The sequence below is a fragment of the Felis catus genome, chromosome B3, assembly GCF_018350175.1.
Source record: "Felis catus isolate Fca126 chromosome B3, F.catus_Fca126_mat1.0, whole genome shotgun sequence".
Taxonomy (NCBI): domain Eukaryota; kingdom Metazoa; phylum Chordata; class Mammalia; order Carnivora; family Felidae; genus Felis; species Felis catus.
The window spans coordinates 124,802,127-124,829,911 of record NC_058373.1 but is presented as its reverse complement, the minus strand read 5'-3'; the positions used below and the strand labels follow the sequence as shown (position 1 = coordinate 124,829,911).

Genomic DNA, 27,785 nt, shown 5'->3' with positions numbered 1-27,785 from the left:
TAAGGTTAGATAGATGGATTAGTATGTAATAAAGCAAATAAAATGTAAACAGTAGAATCTAGGTGGTGAGTATATATGGGTGATCTCTGTAAATTTCTTTCAGATTTCCAGTATGCTTGAAAATGCTCATGATGTTGGGGGGGGGGGGGCAGGGGGAATTTTAACCAGATAAGGAGACTGGAGGGAACATTCTCCACCAAGGGCACAGTATGTACATAAGTAATTTATGTGCCATTACACTTCTATTACTTTTGTGTTTTGGATAATGTCTCTACGTAGAACAGCAAATGTATTTCTAAATACTGGATATAGTTTTAATTAAGTTTGCCTTGTTTCTCCTTTCTACTCTAATTTTCATTAGTTGTAATTTTAGACTGTCATTGACCTCCTCTTCTGCATTTGAGAATTACCAGAATGGACAGTGCCTCACAGAATCGGCCTTTTTAAAATACCTGCTGTTTGGAAAGTATTTGGCAACTTTCAACGTGCTTTCACATTTACTTTCTTACTTGATAATCACAGCTGCCCTGTGGGTGTGGCATAAGAAAGACCAGCAGTACTTATACCCATTTTGCAAAAAGGCAAGGGAAATATTCCCCAAACCACAAAATACAAGTAACATTGCTGGAACTATGCCTATCCAGAAATCAGGTGTGCTGACTCCTGGTTCACCACTGTTCTTCATCTGCCAGTATGGAACACACGTGTGGGACCAGTAAATCAGAAGTATGGTTTCCTTTCCTGCCACCTTAGCAGAAATGGCTAAACTCCACCCCTTCCGGGAAGTCTTAAATTTCTTTGCCTTGGGAATTCAGTTTATTTTCAGTTTTAAGAAATAGTGTGATTTCACAGGAATTAGATTGTGGATCTCAAGACCCCCCTGCTTGTAAACCTGTTGTAAAGACATAGAGAGAACACTAGTTTGTCTTCATATGTTATTTTTCCCTTATCTCAAGAAGTGGCAAGAAAAATATGTAAAGGCAATTTCAGGAATCTCAAGGGGAAGAGAGATGTTTGTTTACTTCTTCTGTCTTCCCTTCTCCTCAGTGCATTCTTGGTTTATTTTGTTTTTGTTTTTGTTTTCTCAAATTAAAAAGTGAATTATTTTTTCATTTCTTTTTATTTTTCAAGTTTTTACTTAAACTCCAGTTAACATACAGTGTAATATCACTCTTGTTATTATTGAAAAAACTCTCCCAATTAAGCAAAAAATAAGATCATGGGTTGACTATAACATATAGTTATATGGTCAGTTCTGTCTTAAAATAACAAAGCAGTAATCTATTATGGCAGATCCAGTTTCTTATAGTTCTTTGCTTAAAAAAATTATTGTGAATGAGAATTGGAAAAGATCTAGAAAGCCTTCTTTATTCAAGTTTTCCAATGAAATTAGGCTACCTGTTCTCAAATTTTATAAATTTGAGCTTTTTAAAGGAGATCTACTTTTGACTAGAATGGTGTTAAATGAAGACAAATAGGATTTGTCCTTGACAAAAATTCTTCTGGATTTTAGCTTAAATGTAGTCCCTAATGTCATATTGCCACGTGAACCGGTGTTTTTATTTAACAAACCTTGTTTACCCTCTTACCCCAAGATACACATAAACACTTCTATCTAAGTGGGTGTCTGATTTTTAGAACTCTCCTAAAGTACACAATCTGGAAATAGAGGACTCTTCTGATATTCGAGAAATCCATGCAACTTTGAGCGCTGGGGCCCCTTGAAGGCTGTACGTCAACAAAATGACTTTGCTGGCCTATTCTCTGCTCCTGTTCCGTTTGGTCTCAAGGAGTGCCTGATACGGTTTGAATGAAAAGAAGGCCCTGTGAAGCCAATACAGCTGTGCTGGATAGAGTCTCCACAAGTAAAAAGGCAGACAGTCTATCCTTTTTACGATTTCACCCTTCCTCCCCTTGAAATTTGTTTACTCAGGTCCTCTTACCACCTTTCAGCCATTTGTCAAGAAAGGTTTGCAGTGGATCTCTTTCCAAATGAAATAGAATTGCATTTTTGAACCCAAATAAACTGCTTCATAACCTTGTTTATTTAACATCTGTATAGTGCCAAAAATGCACACACTTATTTTTAAAATAAAAATATAGCATCTCCTTTATTTATCATCTAAACCTCAAAACATATGATTTCAGTAGCACCCTAAGAAAATGGTAGTTGTTTTATGCTAAGAAAAAAATAAATACATGGTGCATTTTTACAAAGAGAAGTATATTTACTAAAATATACCCATGGTTAAATCTGTTTCTTTAAGCTTTCTCTACAGGAGACAGGAAACTAACAACTTCAGTGAAGCCCCTTTCTAATTCCTAATTGCTGCTACTTATGTTGTCATACTGCACTATTCAATTTCCCTGTAGTTGGAAACAAAGGAACAACTAAAGAAAAATACACTATAGACCAGTACAAACCGCTCAGCTACATGGCAGTTTGAAGATTTGGAATAGGAAAATCTCCCGCATATTCTTCGCCCTTTTCAACAGATTAATATCTAAACCTACCTGTAGGTACACAAGCCACAGAGCCTAATGGACAAGATTTCTGAATTTCACTGTTGTTTCTACCATTTGATCTTGCCTTAGTCTAGAGAAGAGAAACAGCAAACTTTTGCTGCTGAGTTTTTAATAAAGAAGCCAAGATTCAGTGGGTTGATCAGAGAGTGGTGACGCTGCCTTTGTCTTTATTCAGCCAACATTCATCAAAGCACCTCCCCTGGCCAGATCGTGTGCTATGCTGCTGCTCCATGTTATGAAAAAAGAAAAGGGTGTGTTGGTGTCATAAAACTTAATCTCATACCTAGCTTCCTCTAATCAACAGAAAGAATATCCTCACCCCTTTTGTGCTTGTATATTTGGATGCGTGGTCTTGGGCACAGACTTCGGCCCTGGCTAGATGAAATTCTTCCTGCATTCATCTTGAAACTTCTTTTCCATAAATAAGCCCATCAGAGACATAGCTCCAATATTCTAGTACTAAAAGCTGATAGCTAGAGAGGGAGTGGGAATTTACATAAAATAGTGTTACAGATTCTGGTGATTTACCATGAACATATTTATATAATAAGAACTTTGCTGGGGTGCCCGGTGGTTCAGTCGGTCGAGTGCCTGCTCAGCTCGGATCGTGACTTCATGTTTCATGAGATCAAGCCCTGCCTAGGGCTCTGCACTGACATGGCAGAACTTTCTCCCTCTCTTTCTACCCCTCCCCCACTGCACATGTACTCTCTGTCTTTATCAAAATAAATAAACTTTAAAAATAAAAACAAGAACACTGCCATATCTGCACTCTGACCACTTGGATTCGCATCCCAGTTTTTCCACAACATGACTGTGAGGAGGTTATTCACACTTTGGCTCTCGGTTACCTTATCTGTATAATGGGGATAGCAATAGTGACTACATCATACCATGGGGTGAGGGCTAAGAAGTATTTGAAATTGAGTTACATTTTTATGGTTCAGTCTTTCATTATGCCATTAAATGGAATTAGGAATAATTGATCATTTGCTTTGCCACCACTCTTAGCTCAGTGGAAGTTCAGCTCTTTAGCTTCTGAGATAAACCAAGCATTATACACAATGTGTTGGTCCTTTATGAAATGGACTCTTAATTGTGAATTTTTCTTTGTTTTCAATTTTGATATGAACTTTAATATCTACTGATATTTTCAAAAGAGAAACAGTGTTTAAATCCTTTTGTGAATGTCCCATTTAGTTATAGAAAATCAATAAGAAAATTAAAGACAGGTTAAACACCTGTCATTTGCTGGTGCCATTTCTGAATGAACTGGAGAAATTATTCCCTTCATTCTAACAGTGGAGACTTGTCTGTGCCCTTTAAAGCATTAGATAGTGTAAGGCAGAAAATAATGAACCAACTTAAAAAATAAAAAGTTTCCCTGACTCTGCACGAGTTGCCCTAGAAACTAACATGCTTTATGGATCTTTGTGGCATCTAAAAACCAACAAGTTTCTTATTTAGACTATTCATTTCTTAATCGTCCCCTTTTTCTAGCACCGCTAGCTTTTGGGGAAAAGTGAACTTGAAGTGACATGTAATGTGAGCAGACTCTAATCATAATGCCTAAGACAGTCTCACATTATTAAAAAAGAAAAAAAGTTTGTGAATATGCATACTCTTAAGTCTGTATGCCAGAGTGGTGGTTTTAAGCATGCTCACATGTATACAGAGAGAGACATCGACAGAAAATAAATATATTCCCCCCAAATATCACTTACTGATGAAATTATGAGACCTGAGATACCTACAGGCCTGGACTCATTGTCTTCATTATTTCCTATTGTACCATTGCAGATGCCTTAAAAATCTCAGCATCTATATATATAATTTCTTTAAAATAAATTCAGTCCACTTTTCTTTGTATAATTCTTACATCTTTTGCATGTGCAAATTTCTCCCCCCAGTGAGTTACAAGCTCTTAAGGAACAGGACCTGTGCCATCTATGTCTGGTGGGTCTTTCTGTGATACCTAGATACACATCTGATGTTACCCGATTGATGAGACTATGAGGATGAAGGGAAAGGCTTGTGTATCAGAAACAATTTCTGATACTGAGGAAGATGCTAAGATACTTAGAAACAACACATGAAAGGAATATAAGTAAGCCACAACTAAAATAAGATGATGAGAAAGCTTAAAGACCTTAATGGAGATGTGGGGGGTGGAGGAGGAGAGTAGAAAAATAACTGTCCTTAAGAAAGTAGAAGCCAGTGATTTTTTAAGGTTCAAATATATACATACATATGTATATATACATATGTATGTATATATTTGCCATTTTGAATATGCATCCAAAAACTATCAAATAGTCAAAATAAACTAGTATGTGAAAATATGAAAGAAAAAAAAATTTTCACACAGCCACCTGGTTGATTGAAAATTTGAAGCAAAAATATTTGCATAACATGCTGAATTTTACAGTAGGGAAAGAAATCATTTGCTTATTTTAAGAACAAAATGAGTTTACCATACTTCTCCCTGGTTCAGAGGGTCACTTCTAAATGAGAAGATTTATGGGATTAAAAAAAAAAAAAGGGAAATAAAGTTTCCAAACTACAAGGCTATTAGAATCATTGTTTATGAAGAAGATTTTATTTGACACAGAAAAAAATTTTGCTTTGAAATCACCATGGCATTGATTTGTATTTTATTGTTAAAGGGCCAATATAATTCTTGGGGGAATTTTACTATTGAAATGAATATAACACATATGGTGGCTAAAATTACTTGCTCTCCTAAACCTACATGTTGGGGCCTATATTAAGAAACATGTCATTTTGATGAATCTTTCCTACATATGAAAAAACAAATGAAGCCATTTAAAATGCATGGGCCTTTAAGTGAACACATGTGGAAAAAAAAAAACTAACAAGCATATAAATGTTAAGCAGAAGGAAGAAAATACTAAATCCTTTAAATGGAACTGGAAAAGAAGATTTTTACGAACTTGAAGAAACAGCGCATATGACTTCCAGTTTCAAAATGGTAATGTGAGGGTGTTTCTGCTCTTCTCTCAAAAATCACACTTGAGAAATAAGAATATAAAGAGAGAGAAACACCGATTTATGCATTGACATCTAAAAGACAGGTAGAACTCCCAAGATGGAGAACACGGAAGGGAAAATGGTAAAATGACTCAAAACAGAGAAGTTAAAACCCAAGTGCCTATCAAGGGGATACAGATGGAAAGCAAATATCATTCACCCTGAAGAATTTTAGAGATGCTTTTGAATTGGATGTACTGTTTTCTACAGAAGGAGAAGGTGGAAGTGAGTATATCAAAAGTGTCTGCAAGGAAGTGTTAGACTCTCAACTCTGTCTCCATCCCTACCCCAACACAAACCTTGCAGAGCTGTACGCATATGTTCTAGGGAAGCTCTGTACTGGAAGTGAAGGCAGGCAACAGCATTGGGATGAGATAGAGGATTTGAAATAGAAGATTAAGTGGGTATACCAAATGATGATAACACCAGTTCCTAACCCTGTCTAGTTCCAGGGAAACTGAACTTCTGAGGAAAAAAAAAAAAAAAAAAAAAAAAAGAATCCTCATATAATCTGGAGCCTCCTCCCACCAAAAAAAAAAAAAAAAAAAAAAACCCAAAAAAATTGACCACTTGATTAGCCTACATTTTAATTATGTAATTCTCAGGCATTATTTTCAATAATTAAGGCAACTGTGCTATGTAATCATTAACAAATCCTGAAATCTCATGACTTAAGACAATAGAGGTTGATGTGTCACTCATGTGAAGTCCAGTATGGCTGGCGACTCTCCTGTCTTGTGGCTATGTCATCTGAAGCTTGTGGCCTCCAAGTTCCTCATGACCAGGGCTGGGATGGGACACATAGGCTCTTAACTGACTCAGCTCATAAGTGAGACATGTCACTTGTACTCATGTTAGGTTGTTCAGAACCATTCACCTGGGAGATGTAAGGGAGCAGCACATAGAATATTGGGTGGCCAATAACTTTTCAACAACTCTTTGCAAACTTACGTTCAGGTTCTTGCAAGGCATTGCACTTTCTTCCCATGCATCAGCCATGGGACTTGTGGTTTATTTCATTGAATAATTGCAACTCATTTTAAATCTAAAAGCTAATATCTATTGACTGAGGATACAGAGATGTGCTGTCCCTGTGACAAGGCTAAGAATGCAGAAATGCATATGATACAGTCTCTGGTCTCAAGGTTATTCCGCCACTTCTTAGTTTATATTGGCTTTGAAAGAATTTTCAGATCATTCCCTCTTAATGTTTATATTGGTGGGTGTAAATCAGTGACCACCTAATCAAAGACTACGTTTTTGATTTATAATCAACAGGATTTTGTGTCCCTGTGGCAATTTTTTAATTTCAGGTGCTTCTCCAAAGTTTTATGACAACCTCCTCTTCCTTTTGAACTAAAATAATTGTTGAGAACTCTTTTCTTCTTTGTAATGGCAACATGTGAGGATCTCTAATATGCTCCATAGAGAGGTAACTACAAATTCATCTATCCCTCAATATTATTTGGTGCTTTATTTCTGATGTTCACTGAAGCAGGTTTGTAAATTAATATTAATATGAAATACTCTATAGAAAGTTTCATAGCATGTCAGTTGAAAATAATTATCCAGGAAGAGTTTTTATGTGAGTCAGTTTTGCAAATGCATCTCATATACTTCGTGAAAGGAAATAATTCTTCTGAATTAAAAAGATACAGTTATCTTAGAAATACTATTATATCTGTTCTTATTTGACTAAATCCATAGCTTGAACTGCTTCTACCCTGGGTACAAGTGGTTTTTAGTACTTGGATTCTGAGAGTATTGATCAATTTTTTATAATGTTTGGTTTCCTTATGTTTTCTTTTTCAGAGTACCCGAGTGGCCTTGGACCATCTGGAGTCTGTGCCTGAGAAACTGAGCTTACTAGAAGATTTCAAAGACTTCAGAGTGAGAAAGAGTTGGCTTGTCTCTTTCAGTATTCTTATCTGACTGAGAACATTTGACATCTTCCTGATGTGCAAAGAAAGTTGTAGGGAGGGAGGAAAGACCAAAAAACATAGGGGATTTTTAATACTCCATCTTATCAGACTTTATTGATATTTGTTAAATCAAGATTGAAAATACTGGAACTTACATATTAGAGGAAAAATAGAGACTTTTACCCTCACACTAGAAGCTCATTTGGCCTCCCAAAGCTTTAACTTTAATTTAGAAAAACCTAAGATTCAAAAGGGGTTACATATTACACTGAAGATAGCTTTTTTAAATTTATTATTGTTTTAATTTACATTCAAGTTAGCATATAGTGCAACAGTGATTTCAGGAGTAGATTCCTTGATGCCCCTTACCCATTTAGCCCATCCTCCCTCCCACAACCCCTCCAGTAACCCTCTGTTTGTTCTCCATGTTTAAGAGTCTCATAATGTTTTCTCCCCCTCCCTGTTTTTAAATTATTTTTGCTTCCCTTCCCTTGTGTTCATCTGTTCTGTGTCTTAAAGTCCTCGTATGAGAAAGAGATATTTGTCTTTCTCTGACTAATTTCACTTAGCATAATACCCTCTAGTTCCATCCACGTAGTTGTAAATGACAAGATTTCATTCTTTTTTGATTGCTGAGTAATACTCCTAGACAGCTGTTTTGATAAGCAATTTCACCTTATGAACTATCTTTTTTTTTTAATTACAGATTTTCAGAGTACTGTTTGTTTTAGAGACATGAAGGTACACAGGTTATTTCCATACTATGATAGTTGAATTCAGATCCACAGTTTTAGATTTTACATCTCATGCTATTTGTTAATAGAACTCTACAAATCATTCCATATCTAGGAGATTAACTACATGTGCGGATTTACCTATTGTAACTTTTAAAGTTTTCATAGAGGAGAGATGCAAAACAACTATCCCTGCCAGCAGTCCTGCCAAACAAGGTTCAGGCCAGAGAATATCCCTTTTGGGATGAATACACAATGGACAGTTTTAGCAATTTATAATTTTCTGGCCCCATATGGCTGAAGTTAACAATGGTGAGAGTTCTCTTTGAAAACCATGAACCTCTTATTTCACATTGGCTTTAAAATATAATATGCTATATTTAGGTTTTGTTTGTATCTAACATATTATTTGAGAATCTAGTGAGTAGGAAATATAGCCTGATCATGCCATATTGATTACTGGAGGCACTGATACGATGTGGCTCTCAAGGTCTGCACTATCTTAACATCAATTCACTTAGCATATTTTGGTAGTTCAGCAACTAAACATAATTGAAAGGGATCCAGGGTTGAGCTGATGTATCCAGAAATCTAGACTATAACAAATAGAACAAATCCAAGTGTTTCTAGTACATTTTGCTAAAGTTTCAATTCTTTCTCATGATTTAATTATGTATTTGCATTTTTCAATGCTTGTTTATTCTTTTTTTTTTTTTACATTTATTTATTTTTGAGAGACAGAGCGAGACAGAGTGCGAGCAGATGAAGGGCAGAGAGAGGAGGAGACACAGAATACAAAGCAGTCTCAGAGCAAGCGTTCACCACAGAGCCTGATGTGGGGCCCGAGCCCACAAACCGTGAGATCATGACCTGAGCCGAAGTCAGACATCCAACCAACTGAGCCACCCACGTGCCCCATTATTCTTTAGAGACAGACAGAGACAGAGACAGAGTGGGAGCAGAGGAGGGGCAGAGAGAGAGGGAGACACACAATCCGAGGCAGGCTCCAGGCTCTGAACTGTCAGCATGGAGGCCAATGGCCCAACGCAGGGCTCGAACTCCCCAACTGTGAGATCATGACCTGAGCGGAAGTCAGATGCTTACCTGACTGAGCCACCCAGGCGCCCCCCATGTATTTGCATTCTAAATCCCTGTCAAAGGATTATGAAACTAGTATCCAAGAAGATGTGATTTCCACTCACCCTAATATTACCCAATGTGGAGAGTAGGCAATATGTTACACCCATATATATCCTTTCTGCTTTTTTCTCTGTAGCTAACAGAAGTCATCTAAGGGAAGGAAGGGCAGACAACAGGTGGCGTTTGTCACTGAGAAACCGATGTCATCTTATACCAGCATAAAAATATAATTTAGCCTCTAGTGACAGCTCACCTTTTCTCCAGGGTCTACACTGAACAGGATATTCATAAGTACAATTTAAAAGTTTAGTACTGTTGGGGCACCTGGGTGGCTCAGTCAGTTAAGCTCTGACTCTTGATTTCAGCTCAGGTCATGATTTCGTGGTACGCGAGTTTGAGCCCCATGTTGGGCTCTGGGCTGACAGCGCAGAGCCTGCTTGGGATTTTGTCTCTCTCTCTCTCTCCAAATAAATAAATAAACTTAGAAAGAAAAAAGTTCAATACTATTACCAAAAGGTTTTATTATTATTTTTTATCGTATGGGCTAGTGATTATCTCCAACTCTAGCTTATATATACACACACATATGAAGATGCCTATATAGTGAAACTTTGGGGGAGAATATTTTCCAAAGTTCATAATTGTACTTTCCAATATTAGTCATTAAAATTGAAACCTTTAGCTTGAAATGGAAAGGAGTTCATTTAGCAAGTATTCTGCACTACTATGCAGCAGGCAGTAGCTAAGTTCTAACCCTGTATTACTTAAAAAAAAAAAAAATCCTCAGACATGCTACTCATGGGCACTATCTTCCCCCAAGTTACAGCTGAAGAAACTGAAGCTTGGAGTATGTAAATTAGTTGGAACTGGGACCTAGTTCCATGTATTAACTACAAAACCCATTTTCTTTGCCCTACTGCCTCTAGCTTGAAACCCACTCTCTATGTACTCGAAAGTCATCTCTACGATTAAAAAGAGCTTATTTAGTCAACCTAATGATTTTTAATTCTAAAAATCAGGATACTGTCAACAAGAGCCCAAAGATGTAAACTCTGATCCAAGCTCATGTACCAGGCAAAATTACTTAATATCTTACTTATATCCTCATCCTTAAAATGAGGGGCTTATACAATATTATCTGCATGGTTCCTACTCACACTGGCCTCACTAGCATATATATGAAGATGTATTTCACATGTATATTTCTTGTTAATACTACAGTCTATTATGGGTGCCTGGGTGGCTCAGTCAGTCAGTTAAGCGTCTGACTTCGGCTCAGGTCATGATCTCACAGCTTGTGAGTTCGAGCCCCATGTTGGGCTCTGTGCTGTACGGCTCAGATCCTGGAGCCTGCTTCATTTCTGTGTCTCCCTCTCTCTCTGTCCCTACCCTGCTTGTGCTGTCTCTCATAAATGAATAAATGTTAAAAAAAATTTTTTTAAATAATAAATTAAAAAAATGCTACAGTCTATGACTCTAGGCAAATATAAGCTATAGTAAATACATATTTCATCCTATTTAGATAGCCTTGGCTTTTTTCTTTAAACATGTCATAGTGTCTCTCATTTTTTTTAAAACTTATTTTGAAAGAAGTGGCTCAACTCTACAATTCCACATTTAAACTTTACATATTTGGTATGGTAGGAAGGAACCAGCATTGGGCTTGAAGCCCAATCTGTCACAAATTGCCTAGTCTTGGGCAAATCATTCTTAACTTCCCTGGGCTATAGCTTTTTATATATAAAAATGAGAACTTTGGGATTCTAATACCCCTTCCAGCTTGAACACTCAATAAGTTCCTTGGGACTATTTGGGGAATGAGATTCCATAGATAATTTTTCTTACATATGCAAATCAGTTGCCCTCATTTTATTCTAATTTTTCCCCTAATTCATAATGGAAACGTCTAAGTAACTGGGTATCGTGACTGCTGTGTTCCATTCTCTCCCCCGAAAAATGGAGGAAGGGAAGAAGGGAAGGAGAGAAGGGGGAAGAAGAATGAATGAATGACCCCAAAACTTTTCTTAATTTCTTTATTACCTGAATCTTTTTATTCTTTTGAGGGCAGATGAAATACCCTTCAGTTTCAAAGTCAACGTGATATGCTGGTTAAAAGGTAAAATATTGTTTAAGAATTAGTGATGAACGAGGACTCTACTCTCAAAGGTAACATTGTTTTTTTAACATAGAATATTTTGATGTCAGATACTACTCTGAGAGATAGTACACAACATTCAAAAGTGTGTCGTTAATGACCATCTTTGGACAACTCACTGCTACTTAAACCTTTTTCCCTTCAACTAAAGGATGTCGATCATTTCAGACTGGCATAGGACTAGTATAAAAAGGACACAAATACCAATGTGGGACCCTGTTTTTATTTTTAAGGTAGCATCCAGAGACTGTTTTCTTCTTCCTCCTTGGCAACCTGTAATTCCCCTATATTTCCCTAACCACCTATAATTATCAATACTTTCTTATGTGCAATTCAAGTACTGATTTTCCTCTCACCTCCTGGTTTTGACATTGCTGTTTTTTATTTTTTTGTTTTTCAGGATTCCTGCAGTTTATCTGAGAGAATTGATGGGAGATATTCTAAATACAGAGTTCACAAAGAATCTCTTCAGCAGCGCCGAGATGATACCAAGTACGGAGTCAAAAACTCCAAAGTAATGTCCTTTGTATCCATTTTCAGTCTTTGAGCGTTACCCATGTTTATGGCTATAACCTGCTAGGCTACCCCTGTAGGGTTCATATAAGGGTACTTGTAAAAGAAAAGATATTACTCTTCAGTTTTGTGGGAGTAGAGAATAAAAATCCAAAGATTTTGCCTGTAAATTTGCACATGGGAACTATCTTTAATTTTATGCCATTTTTGCTTACTATGTTGTCTCTTGGCTTTGATGTTGTTTAGGAAATTTGTGTGGAAGGAAACCCCTGGTCTCTAGGTTGGCCAGAGACTTGACATAGGTAGTTGCCCTCCTCTGTGTGTAAATCCAGCCACTGTCAGTGCTGAAGTCTCCAGAAGGTCCAGTAACACATAGTACTTTGTAAACTACAGTCTTGGCATTTATAGTCCTTTTTTCCCTGAGGATATGAACTCCATTCATCTACTTCAGCATATGGATCACTGGTGTGGAATCAACACAGGAGCCTGGGAACATTTGACCATATTGACAAAAAAGTCTGCCCTTCCCTAGAGTCTCCCCAAAATCCATCTGGGGTGTGGGTGATTTTAAACCCATTTGACCCTGAACAGTTTTTAGCTTAGAGCAGGGTTTCTCAACCTTGGCATTAACATTTGGGCCAGATAGGTCTTTGTTATGGAGCCTATCCTACGTGTTATAGGACATCTAGCGGCATCCCTAGATTCTACTCACCAGATGCCAGTAGCATCTTCCATTACAAGTTATGGCATCAAAATGTGTCTCCAGACACTGCCCAGCATCCCCTAGTTTGTCCCCCATTCAGAACACTGACTTAGAGAGAATCCATCTATATTCAAATGTATACTCCCAAGTCAATTTAGAAAAAAAAAAAAAGGCAAAGGTTCTTCTGTCTTTTTTATATTCTCACAGACCTCAGTATGTATGAATATTCATTATACTGTATATATTCACTTATTACAGCCAAACATAATTATTTCTAAGAAGCTTCTTCCCTTCCCTGAATGTAATTGGATAGAATGCTCAGTGGATATAAAGGCAGTGTTCATTTTCATAAGCCCTTCCCTAGCATGCTTAAAATGAGCTCTCCACTTGCACCATCCCAAATAAAACCAACACACTTATGCCACATTATTGATGCTCTCATTGTGAAAAGGGCATCCTGTAACTCTGTGCCCTTTTCCCTTTGTTTTTTGTCATTTGGTATTGATGATAACAGTGACCTTGTTGTCTCTTATAGCATATCCTCATTTCACTAAATCAGCTCCCAGCATCCCCAACAGGTCCCATATACTCAAGCATTTCTCCACCACCTATAGGGTCTGCTCCTAACCTTCAACAGAAGCACAAGAGTTAGGCAGCAGTAGCTAATAGTAATAACTACTCATTGTTGAGCCAACCACATAAGTTGCTCTTTTTGTAGGTGTCACAGGCTTTATATAAGCATTCTCTCATTTAATCCTCCCAACGACAGGTTGGCACCATTAGTTTTCCTCTTCCACCATTGAAGATTATAGAGCGATTAAATGGTTGCACCAGAGTTAAAACCTAAATCTGCCTGACTTCAGTAATCTATGTCCTTGACAATAAGTTATCATAGTGTATATTTGGACCTCATATACCTTCATGTTTCTAGCACCAAATGTAGAACTATATTTTTAATATGTGAAAGTCAGTTGTCTCCAAAAATACACACACAGTACATGTCTCTTAGTTCAACAAGGTCTAGATGCAAATGAAACATTTAAAGCATTATTTCCCACTACAGTTAGATTTGGTATCAGGTGAATCTGTACCATCTCGTGACACCCAGATTGCTTTACATCATTGTAATTTCCATAACAGCATATGGCAAAGCTATGAATGAGTAACATGTTCGGCAAGTAATCTTGTTGGAGTTCTCTTTAAAAATTATATTTGCAGTGGAAGAGGAAATCGGGCCTGGTTTGTAAGTGAGGCCACCACTTAGCAAAATGAGAAAAAGTTGAAAATGTCGCAAATATATAGTTCAAGTATAAGAAAAGGGCACAAAGCACATTTTATGATGACATTGTTCCACATTCATATTACTTAAACATTTTAAAGCATTGATCCTTTTCAGTAATGAATATGTACACTATCACCATTTATAACAGATGTCTGGCCTGAAATAATGCAGTCATTAACTCAACACTCATGAGAGTATATTTTTGTAGTCATTGGAGCAGAAAATGTGGGAGCACATTTTGGCCAGTTGTGGATACCAACAATGATTTGCTCATGTGCTTTTTGTGAAAATAATTCATTGAAAAAGTTTCAAAAGAAGCATGAGCTCAGATGGGCAGTGAGACAGTGGTTAATCGTTTCTTGGCTTCAGGGATAATCAAAAAAGCTACCTCTGGTTAATTATTGACATCCTAAAGAATACGCCTCAAGTAAGAGGCATTGGTACTCTATCAAGAGAGAAGGTGTCCTAGTTTTATTTGACATTATTTCTGCAGCTATTAACTTCCCACATATTTTGCTAGGAGAGTTCAAAGAAAAGGCACATTGCAGCAACTTGAATTTGTTGGTTCTACTGACAACTGCGGTTCTGGGAAATCACTTGCTGTAGGATTCAGTTTAATTCTACAAACATACTGTGCAGCTACCACACTGCAAAGCCCTGTACTACATACCTGTTAGAGGTGAGGATGCGGGATGTAAAAAGATGCAGAAGGCATGGTCTTTACAGAGGGAGTAGTTACCTCTCTGTCTTAATCCTAATAGATGATTCTTGCATAATTGTGTTAGAGCAGGAATCAGCAGACTGCCTCCAGTGGGGCAAATCTTGCCCGCCAGCTGCTTTTGCAAATAAAATTTTATTGAAATACAGCCTCACTCATTTATTCACATATTGTCTGTGGCTGCTTTCACACTCAGCAGAAGATTTGAGTAGGTGCAACAGAGACTAAATGGCTCAAAAGGCCTATATTTGCTATCTGACCCTCTAAAGAAAAAGTTTGCCAACCCCTGGTCTAAAGAAAGGGGAAATGGCCAATCTAGTCTTTCTTCCTTTACTCATATGTGTAATATTTCCTCTTCTTTATTTACCAGTCAAATAAGTACTTCCCAGACTCTTTGGAAATTCATAATACTTATCCATGCATTCAACAAATATGTACTGAGCATAAGTTATGTGCCACAAACTTACTAGGTGCATCGGCTCACATCAGTGAACAAAAGAGATGAAGCTCCCTGCCTTTTTGGAGCTTCCATTTCTTAACTGTAGGATATACGTGTTTGTTGTTGTTTAATTATAACATTCAACAAACATTTGGGTCTCTACTATATACAAGCACTCTGCTAGGGGCTAGAGGCAATGACATGATAAAGAAAAGTCATTACCAACCTTCAGGAATTCAAAGCCTTCACACAAACTGTAGTGCAAAAGACAAAAGGATAACTACTGTAACGGAAGCCTCAATACATTGCAGCTGGTGTTCAGAGAAAAGAAAGATCCTTCAAAGGCTTTTGAAAAGAGGTTTGTAATGACAAGGCACAGGGAAGAGTATTGTGCACATTTGTTTGGAACAGGATCACTATTAGCATTACAGTTGTAGAACCCTGACTGCATTACTATTGACCGAAAGTTATCTGTTGGGATAACAGAACCATATTGGCAACTGACTTCTCTCATTTTATTGCTGTTGTAAGAAGGCGGTGAGACATCCAGCACAACCCCCCTGCTGGTGGAGAGTAGGGTTAGCAGGAAGCATAGGAGGCAGGTTCCCTTTCAGCCAGGGCTACCGTGATCTCCTGCTGTTTCCTTCCATGGCAACCAGATGGGTGAGATAGGTGATGGGGATTAAGGAGTGGCCTTGACATGATGAGCACCGGGTGATGTATGGATGTGTTGATTCCCCGTATTGTACACCTGAAACTAATCCTACATTGTGTGTTAACTAGAATTTAAATAAAAAAAAAAATCCAATTTCTACAAACCTTTCGAGATCCAGAAGGACCAACATCCACAGTTTCTGAGAGCATAACATAGTTTTGTATGAAGCTGACCAGGTTTACTGGACAAAGCCTCATCTAAAAGTTTATGTTTGGAATTCAAAGCTGAGTCTGACACAACATTTTCTCTCCATGTGTAGACACCAGAAGCATTTCATGGCCTCTCTTTCATCTGATTGGGTTTCTGTAGGACATACAGGCTTCCTTGCTGCCCCAGCTGTTTCAAATAGAACAGAATGTTCAAAAGTCAACATAGCATTCCTAATCTGAATTCACAGAGGAGCGTGGTTTTGTCCAAGAAATCCCCATTTGCTGCCCGCCCTTTTTGCTCTTCACTTATGCTAAATACGTAGTTTTAATTAGCAGTGGGTTTTATAGTAAAATCACAGAAGGCATGTTTTGTTCCCTTCCTTCCTCCTCCTGAAAGAAAAATCATGATTTTCAGTTTCTAGTTGAAGACTTTAGTACATAACGTCTTTTAAAAGAAGCAGATGTTTTACAGGATAAGATGAGGTAGGTGAGGAAGTGTTGACAATGGCTTTCAGCACAGTTTATGAAGGCAGAGTTTGCCAAAGCCCTTTGTTGTATTTGTTCAATGTTAGCATGCGCATGATAGAAGTATATGCTTTTCTCCTGGAAGCTGTTTCTCCCTCCTTGAATCTCTTATGATTTGTTTATACTTTGCTCATAGCAATTAATGGCTGTTAGCTCTTTGTCTCTCAGGTCAGCTATTTCTGTACATATCTTAAATCTTCTACAACAGTAGCTGCTAAAACGTGCTATGCACAATCCTGGTACAATTCAAGATTATAGGTGATTTTTATTTAATAACCATTAAAATACATCACTAGTGTATTATTATTCAAGTAATTTTACAGATGTTGCTTAGAAACAATAGTATTAGCTGTGGGAGAATTTGAGGAGCTTTAACCCTGTAATAATCCAGGTATCTCATTTATAATCACTTCTCTCCATGGTTTGGTAAGAAATAATATATAAACTCTATGCAAATATAGCTCCAGGCCTCCCCCATGCTCAACCAATCTCCCATCCTTTAAGCCTCTCCTATATAGAGACTTAGGGTGCAAGACTAATCTTTAACATGAAAGAAAATAGTAAGTATAACTGTAGGAGATTACTGAAATTTTGGAAATGCTTTTGAGGACACTATTTGCTTCATCTTTTACTCCAATATACAATGTGTATACTATTATACATGTTAAATTTGTGGTTAATTTTTTTTCCCTAGCTTCAGCCTTTCTGGAATTCTAACAAAAATTCAAATGCTGTTTTCCCGGTAATGCTTAGATGACTCATCTGAAACTTTGTAGGCAATCAAATCATGCTGAAATTTGAAGAGATTTCTATTCTTTTGAAGTGATCAATAGTAACTTGCCAGCCATAATATTTAACTAGTTGATTTCATCTAGCTCTTAAAAGCTAAACAAAAGGTTGCCAAATGAGTTGGGGTTTTTCTTTGTTATAAAATTTGAAAATAGCAATGGGTCAAAGGTGCTTCTTTAGGAATCAACAAGATACTTAGATGAGCACATTAATTTTTTTAACCTACTTGAGCCCCACTCTACCAAACCTAGTTCTCTGTAATAAGCACCATACTTTTACTCTGCCCAATAATTTACTCAACAAGAGCATTAGGAAAGATTGTGGAGAAACTCACCTATGAAGATAACACTTTTAATCATCTTTACTTCAGAATTCTAGATACTAAAAACATAAGGAATACTAATTAAATGTCTTAATAGTTTTAATTAAAAATGTCACAACATACTTATCCAAACAATCAGTTTCCTTTACACTTTAAGAGAATAATCACTGATTCCAGTGAGGCACCATTATTAAAACAGCTTTGATTCCTCCCTTTGGTTCATAAGTTGGTGGCACATATTCTTGAGTATCCTTATTTATGGCAAATTTTTATTTATGGCAAATTTTTAGTTTCTGAAAATGGATTGAAATCATGTGGATCCAAATATGAAGTACATAAAAAAATAAGTACAATCTTTTTCATTAGTGACTCACTAGGAATATTAAATTGTATACAATAAAATATCAATTGAATAAAGATAAACAAATGGCCTGATCTGGCACAGTATTTACATGAGTCTCTTCATCCATGGATGACTGTGGCTTTAGGTTTATAGTACTGTTATATAAATTTGAATTTCCTGTGGCAAAGATAGTTTGCATATAGTACTGGTTGTTCAGTGGTTCTGTTCAGATGGATTACAATCATAAAATGTTAGTGCCCAGAGGACTTAGACATGATCTGCTCCATTTGCTCTCATTTTTCAACATGAAGAAACTGAGAATATGAGAATGGCAATCTCTTCTTTCCCAACTTCAACCATGGCAAACTTTGATGTCTGTACTTTGGCCAAGGAATGAGCCTACCTGACCATTTTTGAATTCCTTAATGCAAACAGTACTGTGCTAAATTTTGGAACATTGGGATGGGTAGATGGAAGGATAGAGACAATGAAAGCCTTACTCTCATTGAGGTTAAAATTAAAAGCTAGAGTTGTAGCCATGCAGGTTGAGATATGGAAGGCAGGCTTTAAGTAAACTATCTGCCCAGCCAAACTTCCATATAGGAATAAAATTTACTGAAGAGGTTAAGCTTTTTGGACCACTTACAGAGAATTGGGAATTAGCAGTGGCAAAGAGATGCAGGTACGGTGCATTGTTAGGCAAGAGACAAATTCAGGAAAATATTGCTGCCACAGATTCAGAAACACGTAAGTGTTTTTTTCCCCCCCTTCTCTCCAGGGGAAGGGTTGGATAAATTAAAATTAAAAAAAAAATTAAATGTATCATCTGTCTTCTAAACTTTGAACTTATAATATTCCTGGGAGAAAAATACTTGGTGGGCGTCATTAAATATTAATCATTAGAGATCAGTTTAGCAAAGAGATTTAGTCAGGTTGGAACCGCTTTTAAGAAACCAATTACAATGTGGGTTATGAAAGAGAAGTGGAAGAAACCCAGGGAAAATATTAGAAAATGCAAGTCCCTTCACCCAGTGGAATTTTTGCAGGGAATTCTGGCTAACTAGCTTGTTGAGACTTAAGACAGCAATAAAAATAGGTCCTTGTACTAAGGATATAAGAATTGGTAAAAAGCAAGAGCTAGAATTCCTAAAATTGCAAAGAATCTTCCTTTTTAACCAGTATTTCCATTTAAATATTTAAGTATTTGATTGAAAGGTAAGAATTAAAAGAGAAATCTTAGGTTACCTTGTAAAATTTAGTTGTATAGAAATTCCACAAATTAAATATCAGTATAAAATTGGAGAATATGGAAGGTTTTTTTTTTTTTCATATTCTAGCATGTTGATTGTTCAAAGGGATTATGAAATATTTTTCTTTGGGGGTGTTCTTTTAGGGTTCATTTCATTAGTTATATTTCAAGCTAATGAGGGATTCTGACAGTCTTTTGAAGACCTATAAAATGTTGCAACTTAAAGATGTATTAGAGTTAAGCTTCCTCATTTTCTGTATATGAAAAGGAATGTGAGTGGTTGAAAAAGTCAACAATTTTAAATGGAAAGGGGTATTAGTCATAAATTGTACATACCTATTAACAGGGTGTCAAAATATATGAAGTAAAAATTGATAGAATTACAAGGAAAAAATAGATCCACAATTATAGTAGTTGAAGACTTCAACATCCCTCTCAGTAATTGATAAACCAGTAGGCAGAAAATCAGTAAATATATTGAAAACTTGAGCAACACTATCAGGCAACTAGATTTAACTAACATTTATAGGATACTCCACCTAACAACAGCTAATTACATGTAATTTTCAAGTGCACATCTAGCATTCTCCAAAATCGACTATTCTGAGCAATAAAACAATTCTCAATAAATTTAAAATGATTGGAATTATGTGAAGTATGGTCATCTAACCACAATGGTATGAAGCTAGAAATCAATAACAGGAAGATATCTGGAAAATTCCTAGAGGGAAAATAAACAACATATTTCTAAATAACCATTGGGGGATCAAAAGGAAAATGAGGAAATATTTTAACTCTATAAAAATAAAAGTACAATTTATCAAGATTTGTGGGACTCAGTTAAAATAGTGCTTGGAGAGAAGATTATGACATTAAATGTGTATGTTACAAAGAAGAAAAGTCTCAAATCAATAGTCCATGTTTCCACTTTATGAAACTAGAAAACAAATAACAAACCTAAATTAAAAGGAAGGGAATAATAAGGAGCAGAAATCAATGAAATAGCAGAAAAATGAGGGAGGGGCATGAAAATTAAACAGGATTTTTTGAAAAGATCAAAAAATTTTTAAAACCTCTACCCAGCTCAAATAGGAAAAAGAAAAGGCACAAATGCCAATATTAAGACAGAATGAGGGAGGGGCGCCTGGGTGGCGCAGTCGGTTAAGCGTCCGACTTCAGCCAGGTCACGATCTCTCGGTCCGTGAGTTTGAGCCCCGCGTCAGGCTCTGGGCTGATGGCTCAGAGCCTGGAGCCTGTTTCCGATTCTGTGTCTCCCTCTCTCTCTGCCCCTCCCCCATTCATGCTCTGTCTCTCTCTGTCCCAAAAATAAGTAAACGTTGAAAAAAAAAAATTAAAAAGACTGAATGAGGGACTGAATGAGGGATATTACTAGAACTCCCCTAGACACTAAGAGGGCATTTAGGAAATATTAGGAATATTAGCATACTGACAATAAATTTGACGACTTAGATTAAATGGATATTAAAAGGGGCGCCTGGGTGGCTCAGTCGGTTAAGCGTCCGACTTCGGCTCAGGTTGTGATCTCGCAGTCCATGAGTTCGAGCCCCGCGTCGGGCTCTGTGCTGACAGCTCAGAGCCTGGAGCCTGTTTCAGATTCTGTGTCTCCCTCTCTCTCTGCCCCTCCCCCGTTCATGCTCTGTCTCCCTCTGTCTCAAAAATAAATAAAGGTTAAAAAAAATTTTTTTAATAAATAAATGGATATTAAAAAACACCCTTAAAATGTGTCACCTCATAATTCTACTTCTAGAAATCTATGTTAATAAATTTAAAATGTGGACCAAGCTTTATTCACCAGATGTTGATCAAATTATAATAGGAAAAAAAAAACAACGGAAATCAGACTTAACATTTCCAACAATGGGACATTACTCAAATAGACTATGTTATAACCATAATGATGATAATGACAATGGTAGAGGAAATTCCTGTATCTAATGTTACATGAAAAACTAGGAAACAAAATTGTCAACAAATATAGAATCCCAATATAAAAAGGTATTTATAAAGAAGAACCAGAAAACATACCTTACATTAGGCTAAAAGGCTATTTTTAAATTTATTGCATTATTTTCTTCTCAATTTCTTCTGTATTTTCCAAATTTGCTAAGAATGAAATATGTCAGTGACATATTGTAATTGTCATACGTCAATAAGCTGGTTTATTTATAATTGAAATGTAAATTATTCTTTTTCTGTAAATAGAAAAAATATAACTCACACTTTGATGCTAGTTGCTTTTGTTTTAGAAATTTAAAACAGTGCATTTTGGGAAGAATGAAAAGGATTTGAATGTCTTTGGGTGCTTTATGCTTCCTCTGGTAGGCTCATCTTGAGGCTGTCTTTGCACTATGTTTCATTCAGCAAGGCGCCCAAACCTGCAACTCCGCTCCTCTTCTCTCACTTTTTCAGCCCAGGTATCGATGGGCAAAAAGTACATTTGCTTCCCTTATTTTTTCTTTTTCTTATTGGCCCATAATGATCAAAGCCTCTGTTAGTGGGAAGCCATTTATTATGCTTTTCTCCTTCATGCTTTTCATATAGAAGCCATAATTAAATGGAGATTTCTAGCACTGGTTGAGAACGTAACTCTCCTTTTCATTTGTGCATCTTCCAGCTCCACCCAGGCCTTAAGTATTTCATGTCTGAACTGCGATAAGCTAGCTCTGTCGTCCCGTGTCAGCTCATATAAGTAGCTATTGAAATACACTGGGGACACAATGTATATCCTTTTCTTTCCAGAGATCCTATAGTGAATGATTTTTAGTTTTTTATGAAATCCCCATAATTAGTAAAAACCATAAGTCACGTGGTTAAAAAACCTCAGGGCCTTGATCTGAAATAGACCTAAACTTCCTTTTGGTACATGAGGCTAATTATCTTGAATCATCTAAGGATTATGTCCATGCTTTTAGCTCAGAATAAATGGGCCTTTTACGATTCTATATAAAATCGTTTGTTTGGGCTTTTCTTTTGGATTTGCATACATACGTATGTGACAAATAAAATGTTAACTTGGTACCTGATACAGAAAATTATAACTAATTCATCAAATAGTCCTGTGGCATGAGGCCCTATTCTGTGGGTCCATGTTTTGAGGGATCTATGTGGACCACCTAGACTCTGGCAGCATTCATGATCCCTTCTTCGCCCTTGATCCCACAGTTATCCTCAATTACAGTGTTTTCACTGGTCTTCCCACTTCAATACTTACACCATTCCAATCTGTTCTCCACATGGTGACCAGAGTATCTGAGAAATATACATCTAAAACCTTTTATTTTAAACCTTTGATTGCCGTGTAATGGTACTTAAGAAGAAGAAATCCCAGATCCAGATCCCACCTCTGGATATCACTGTATTCACTTCCCCCCCTCCCAGTTCATTGTGTGGAAGTCATGGGCCTTCATACAATTCTTCAAACACACTAAACTTTCTCACTTCTGCACCTTCACACAAGTCTGGTACATCAGCCCCAGACCACCATCTCCTGCGCCCCCTTACCTCCCACTTCCTCATCTTCCACTCATAAGTTTCTGCCTGGTCAACTCATACTCAACATTCAAATATTGCTTTAAATATCACTTCCCAAGGGGACCTCCTCTGGACCTCTAATCTAAATTTAATTATTTCCTGTTCTTCTTACAGTACTCATCATAATTCTTCATTATGTTATATTCTGTGTAGTTTATTTGGCACCTTTCTCTTCTGCAAGCCTGAAGGTTTCATAACTGCATACCTCAGTATTTTGTTGCTCTTTGACCAGTGCATACTAAGTACCCAATAAATTATTGTTGCATGAATGAATGAGTGGGGGGGGGGGAGGAAAAAAGCAAAGTGTCGTGTAAGTGGTTAGAACACATTCAAGAGAAAACAATTGCAATTTCACTATTATAAAAAAATACATTAAAGTATCTGTTTTTAATCTAATTAATAAATTACTTGAAGTTAAAATTCATTCCCATTTTCAGCTAAGATTTGGGTACAAGGACACATTCATACAGTCCATGAGGAGAGGGCCTTATTCTCTATTCACGTAGTTTATGTATTAAATATTTGTTGAATGAGTAAGGGAATTAGTGTAATCATTATGGAATGCAGTGTAGCTAAGTGTATTTAAAAACATCAAATTGTTTTTATTGACCCAGTATTTCCACCTAAGAATTTGTCATAAGGAATAGTCCTAAACATAGAAAAGGTTATATATTTAAAGATATTCTCACAGTGTTATTTATAGGAGTAAAACATTGGAAACCACCTAAATGCCGAATAAAGTAATAGCTGAGGAAAGCATAGTTTATCCACTCGATAGTAAATGAGTAACACAAGCTAAAGGTTAGGATAATATACAGACTTCAAAAGTGCTTAGATTATTAATGTAAATAAATGAAGAACACAGTTTTAGAACATGTATAAATCCTATCCACAGGAAAAAAAGACTGGAAAGAAATATGTCATGCTGGTACAGCCATGGGTGATTTCCTTCTGTCTCTTTTTTAATGCTTTCATATTTTCTTTAGCATGCACATATTTTTTTTACAATTAAATTGTTGTATAACATAGCTTGTATATTGACGTTCAGTTTCATTTTCGGTATATTTAAATGAATCCCATCCTTACGTTTTGTAATCATTGAACTGACTTTGTTTTAGGATGACGGAATCTTTGCTGAGAGTTCCCATGCTCGTAGGTTAGACCACTCCCCGTCTTGGCCTGATCGCAGTCACTTCCTGTCTAGTCCACGATTTTCACACTTGAATTGTAAGTAATGAAGTCCTGTACCAGTTTTTAAATTGGATTTAAGGAAAGGTAACTCATGGAGAGATTAAAGTGTAAGGCAAGCACACGATAGTAATATTCATGTTAGGAGTTTGAAGAAATTGTTATTATGGATCATACATGTAACATTTATATTACCCAATTTACTAAAAAGTGTATGGAATCCCTTCTTTTTAGTCCTTACACTTTTCAGAAAAACTTACAATGAATCGACAAAGGTAATAATTTTACTTAAACACATATTTGTACGTGGAGGTTTCTGGTAACTGTGGAAGAGTGGGTAAAGGAAGTTAGATAATATTATAAAATTCAAGTCATCAAAAAGTAGAAAATATTTTCATAGAACTAATCAGAAATATATAATCTTGTGCAAAGAATAAGGATACTAATTTGGTTACTGGCTGGATTTCATTCTGTGAATATCCTGTAAATGTGTATAAAATGTTATCAATGTCAGTAAGGTGTGAATCTGTTGACCCAGGATACTATCCACACCATTTCCACCTCTTCTTCCTTACTATACTTATTCTTCAAGTCCCAGCTTGTATGTCATGTCCTTAAAGAAGCCTTTGGAACCTACAGGTTTAAGTATGGTGTCTGTTAAAAGTGCCCATAATGTATTAAAGTTTTCCTCTAAAACCCTTCTGATTTATTTTTTTTATCTGAGTGACTTTGTGTTTAGTGATTAATCTCTTCATCAAAGTGTGAATTCCATGATAGGAGCGATGTCTGTTTTGTTCACCACTGTTTCCTCAGTGCCCTACATAGTACTTGGAACATAGTAAATGCTCAGTTAATTAGATGAATGAGTATATGACTCTTTTTTTTTAAGTCCACTTTTATCTAAACTATTGGATCTCAAATGTTATTTCATGGATTCTTATTTAGATAATCATTTAGCTCCTCAATTTACCACAGGCATAGAGTTTGTATATTAAATCTGACAACTCTGTCATTTAAAAAATGCAGGTGCTATAAAATACAATACCAAAATAAGCCACAAAAAAGTAGGTCAGATCCAAAAGTGATCACTCTCATTTTTGCTGATTTATATTCATGCATTCATTGAATAAATATTTATCAGTTTCTGATAAATGGTTTGGTTTTTATTATATCATTATTATTTTATTCCAGAGGCTGAGCATCTTCTCTTTCCTGTCCTAACCATTTTACCAAGTGATTTTATATAGCTGCATAAAATCCCTGCTGTTCTAATCTGGCAGCTGCCCTACAATATGGATTGTATCTCGGGGCGCCTGGGTGGCTCAGTCGGTTAAGCATCCAACTTCAGCTCAGATCATGATCTCACGGTTCATGGTTTTGAGACCAGCATCGGGCTCTGTGCTGACAGCTCAGAGCCTGGAGCCTGCTTCAGATTTTGTGTCTCCCTCTCTCCCTGCCCCTCCCCCACTTACTCATTCTCTGTCTCTCTCAAAAAAAATAATGAACACTAAAAAAATTTTAATAAAAAATATGGATTATATCCCAAGTTGATTATAGTACCTCAGAATCTGATATACACATAGGCCAAATTTTTTATGTTTCATATAAAGAAATGGAAAATTTTCCTCAGGTCTGTTTCATGTACATAAACATGGAGGAGAGGAGAGTAGGGACAAAGCACCAGCAAACAACATAGTATCCCACCCATTAAGACATTCAGGAGCTTGGAGATAAATCAGCACCATGATATGAGCACAGAGGTCAGTATTCTGCTATTTAATTTCACCATGATGACTTTCCTAAGACTCCATGGAAAGGCACCTAGAAAGTAGTGGTTGGGAGACCTTGTGGGAAAACATCAAGATTTTTAGATTTTATTAAATATTATGACAGGCAGTGAAAGAAACTACATCCAGCTTTTTACTCAGTAACATTTCAAGACCAGTGGTGGTCATTTCTCTGTGAGATATTCCTCACGGGAAGCCATAGGTTTTATATAAATATACTGGCTTAAAAGGAAGTAAAATTAAATAAGAATGGGAAAAAATATCATTGAATACATAACTTGGATGTGAAAATACATATTATAGTCTCTATTGTAAAATCTGACTGAAAAATTTAGCTTAAAAAGAAAACCTCTTCATTAACTTATTGTTAACTTATTTAGTTAATTTATTAATTTATTTTTTTAAACGTTTATTTATTTTTGAGACAGAGAGAGACAGAGCATGAACAGGGGAGGGGCAGAGAGAGAGGGAGACACAGAATCTGAAACAGGCTCCAGGCTCTGAGCGGTCAGCACAGAGCCCGACGCGGGGCTCGAACTCACAGACCATGAGATCATGACCTGAGCCGAAGTCGGACGCTTAACCGACCAAGTCACCCAGGCGCCCCAATTTATTAATTTATACTTTTATGCTTTACTATTTCTCTTTTTGACAAGCCTGTTTTATGATTTTCCTCTCTTCCTACCTGCATGGTTTCAAGAATTCTTTTAAAAATTTAATCATAGGTGCCTTATTGTTAATAACTTTCAGTGGTTGAATTGAACTTATTTCTAGAAATCATAGTTCTTCTTATTTATTTTTGTGACGAACTTTGAAATTTCTGTGTTTTTCACAATGTGGTATTTTAGATCACCCTGAATGCTTCTCCATTTTTATAGCACAGTTTCAGCTTAGTTATAGAAATTGTCCTATAATTTTTCTTTAACCTCCTTTTAAACCTCCAAAATTGAAGAGGAGAGAGCTCAAGACCAACAAAGAGAAAAATGAGCCTATAATAAATTGATCACACAGAGAACAGAATGTGTCTTTTAAAATAGCATTAATGTCCTCAGAGATAGAAAATATTACATCCATTAAAAAGAAGAACAAGATGCTATGAAAAAGGAACACAATATAAGAGGTCTCAGAAATTTAAAATATGGGAACACCTGGGTGGCTCAGTTGAGAATCTAACTCTTGATTTCAGCTAGGTCATAATGCCAGAGTTGTGGGATCGAGCCCCACGTTGGGCTTTGCACTGAGCATGGAGCCTGCTTGAGATTCTCTCTGTCTCCCTCTGCCCCTCTCCCCCCACTCAAAAAGAAATTTAAAATATGAAAAACCAGAAAGGTGGAAAACAAAGTTGAAACCACAAAGAAAATAGAAGAAAAAGAATGGGACCATAGGAAAGAAAAGATCTTTAGAAAATCCATTCCAGAAGAATAGTACCTGGTTAATGAGGGTCTTGAGAGGAGAAAACAACAGCCTGGAGTAGGAAGGTTAGAAAGGCCCACCCAACTGTCATCCTGAGATTCTTCTTCACCCTCTTCTTGTGCTGATGCCCAAGTTTCTCAGAACACATGCCTTCCTCTGTCTCAGTTCTTTCTTTTGTGGTTAGCACATCAAAGAAAGAAAAGGGAGGTAACTGCTTTCATTCTTTGTACTTCGGAAAATAGATTTCTTCTATTCACCCTTGACGAGACTTTGGCTAGCTATAAAATTCTGGGTTGAAAATCACTTTCCTTCTGAAGTCATTGTAGTATTCTCTTCTAAAATCTAAATTGCTGTTGAAAAATATTGTCTTTTTCTTTTGACCCCACTCCTCAGAAGCGATCTTCTCCACCATCACTACCACCCAATCCCCAGCCCTGGGACCTTTTAGGATCTCTTGTTTAACTGCAGTGAGTTTTGTGATGATTTGCCTCCCTGCAGGTCTTACTTTATTTGCCTTTCTAGCTATTTGATGGGTGGGCCCTTTTAATCTGGACACTCATGTTCAGTTCT

General features: G+C 36.6%; 1 protein-coding gene across 11 annotated transcripts in view; it reads left to right on the top strand.

The window, feature by feature from the left end:
* The window catches only part of CEP128 (centrosomal protein 128), a 401,019-nt gene that overhangs the window by 361,674 nt on the left and 11,560 nt on the right, over positions 1-27,785 (top strand). For 7 of the 11 annotated variants that reach the window (XM_045060329.1, XM_045060322.1, XM_019833420.3 and 4 more), the window contains 3 exons: positions 7,390-7,467; positions 11,929-12,042; positions 23,946-24,054. In XM_045060329.1, coding sequence (XP_044916264.1) covers positions 7,390-7,467; positions 11,929-12,042; positions 23,946-24,054 — 301 coding nt within the window. Of the gene's footprint in view, positions 1-7,389; positions 7,468-11,441; positions 11,490-11,928; positions 12,043-23,945; positions 24,055-25,645; positions 25,776-27,785 lie in introns of those variants that run through there. The other 4 variants (XM_023255904.2, XR_006599861.1, XM_045060324.1 and 1 more) reach the window with 4 other exon arrangements.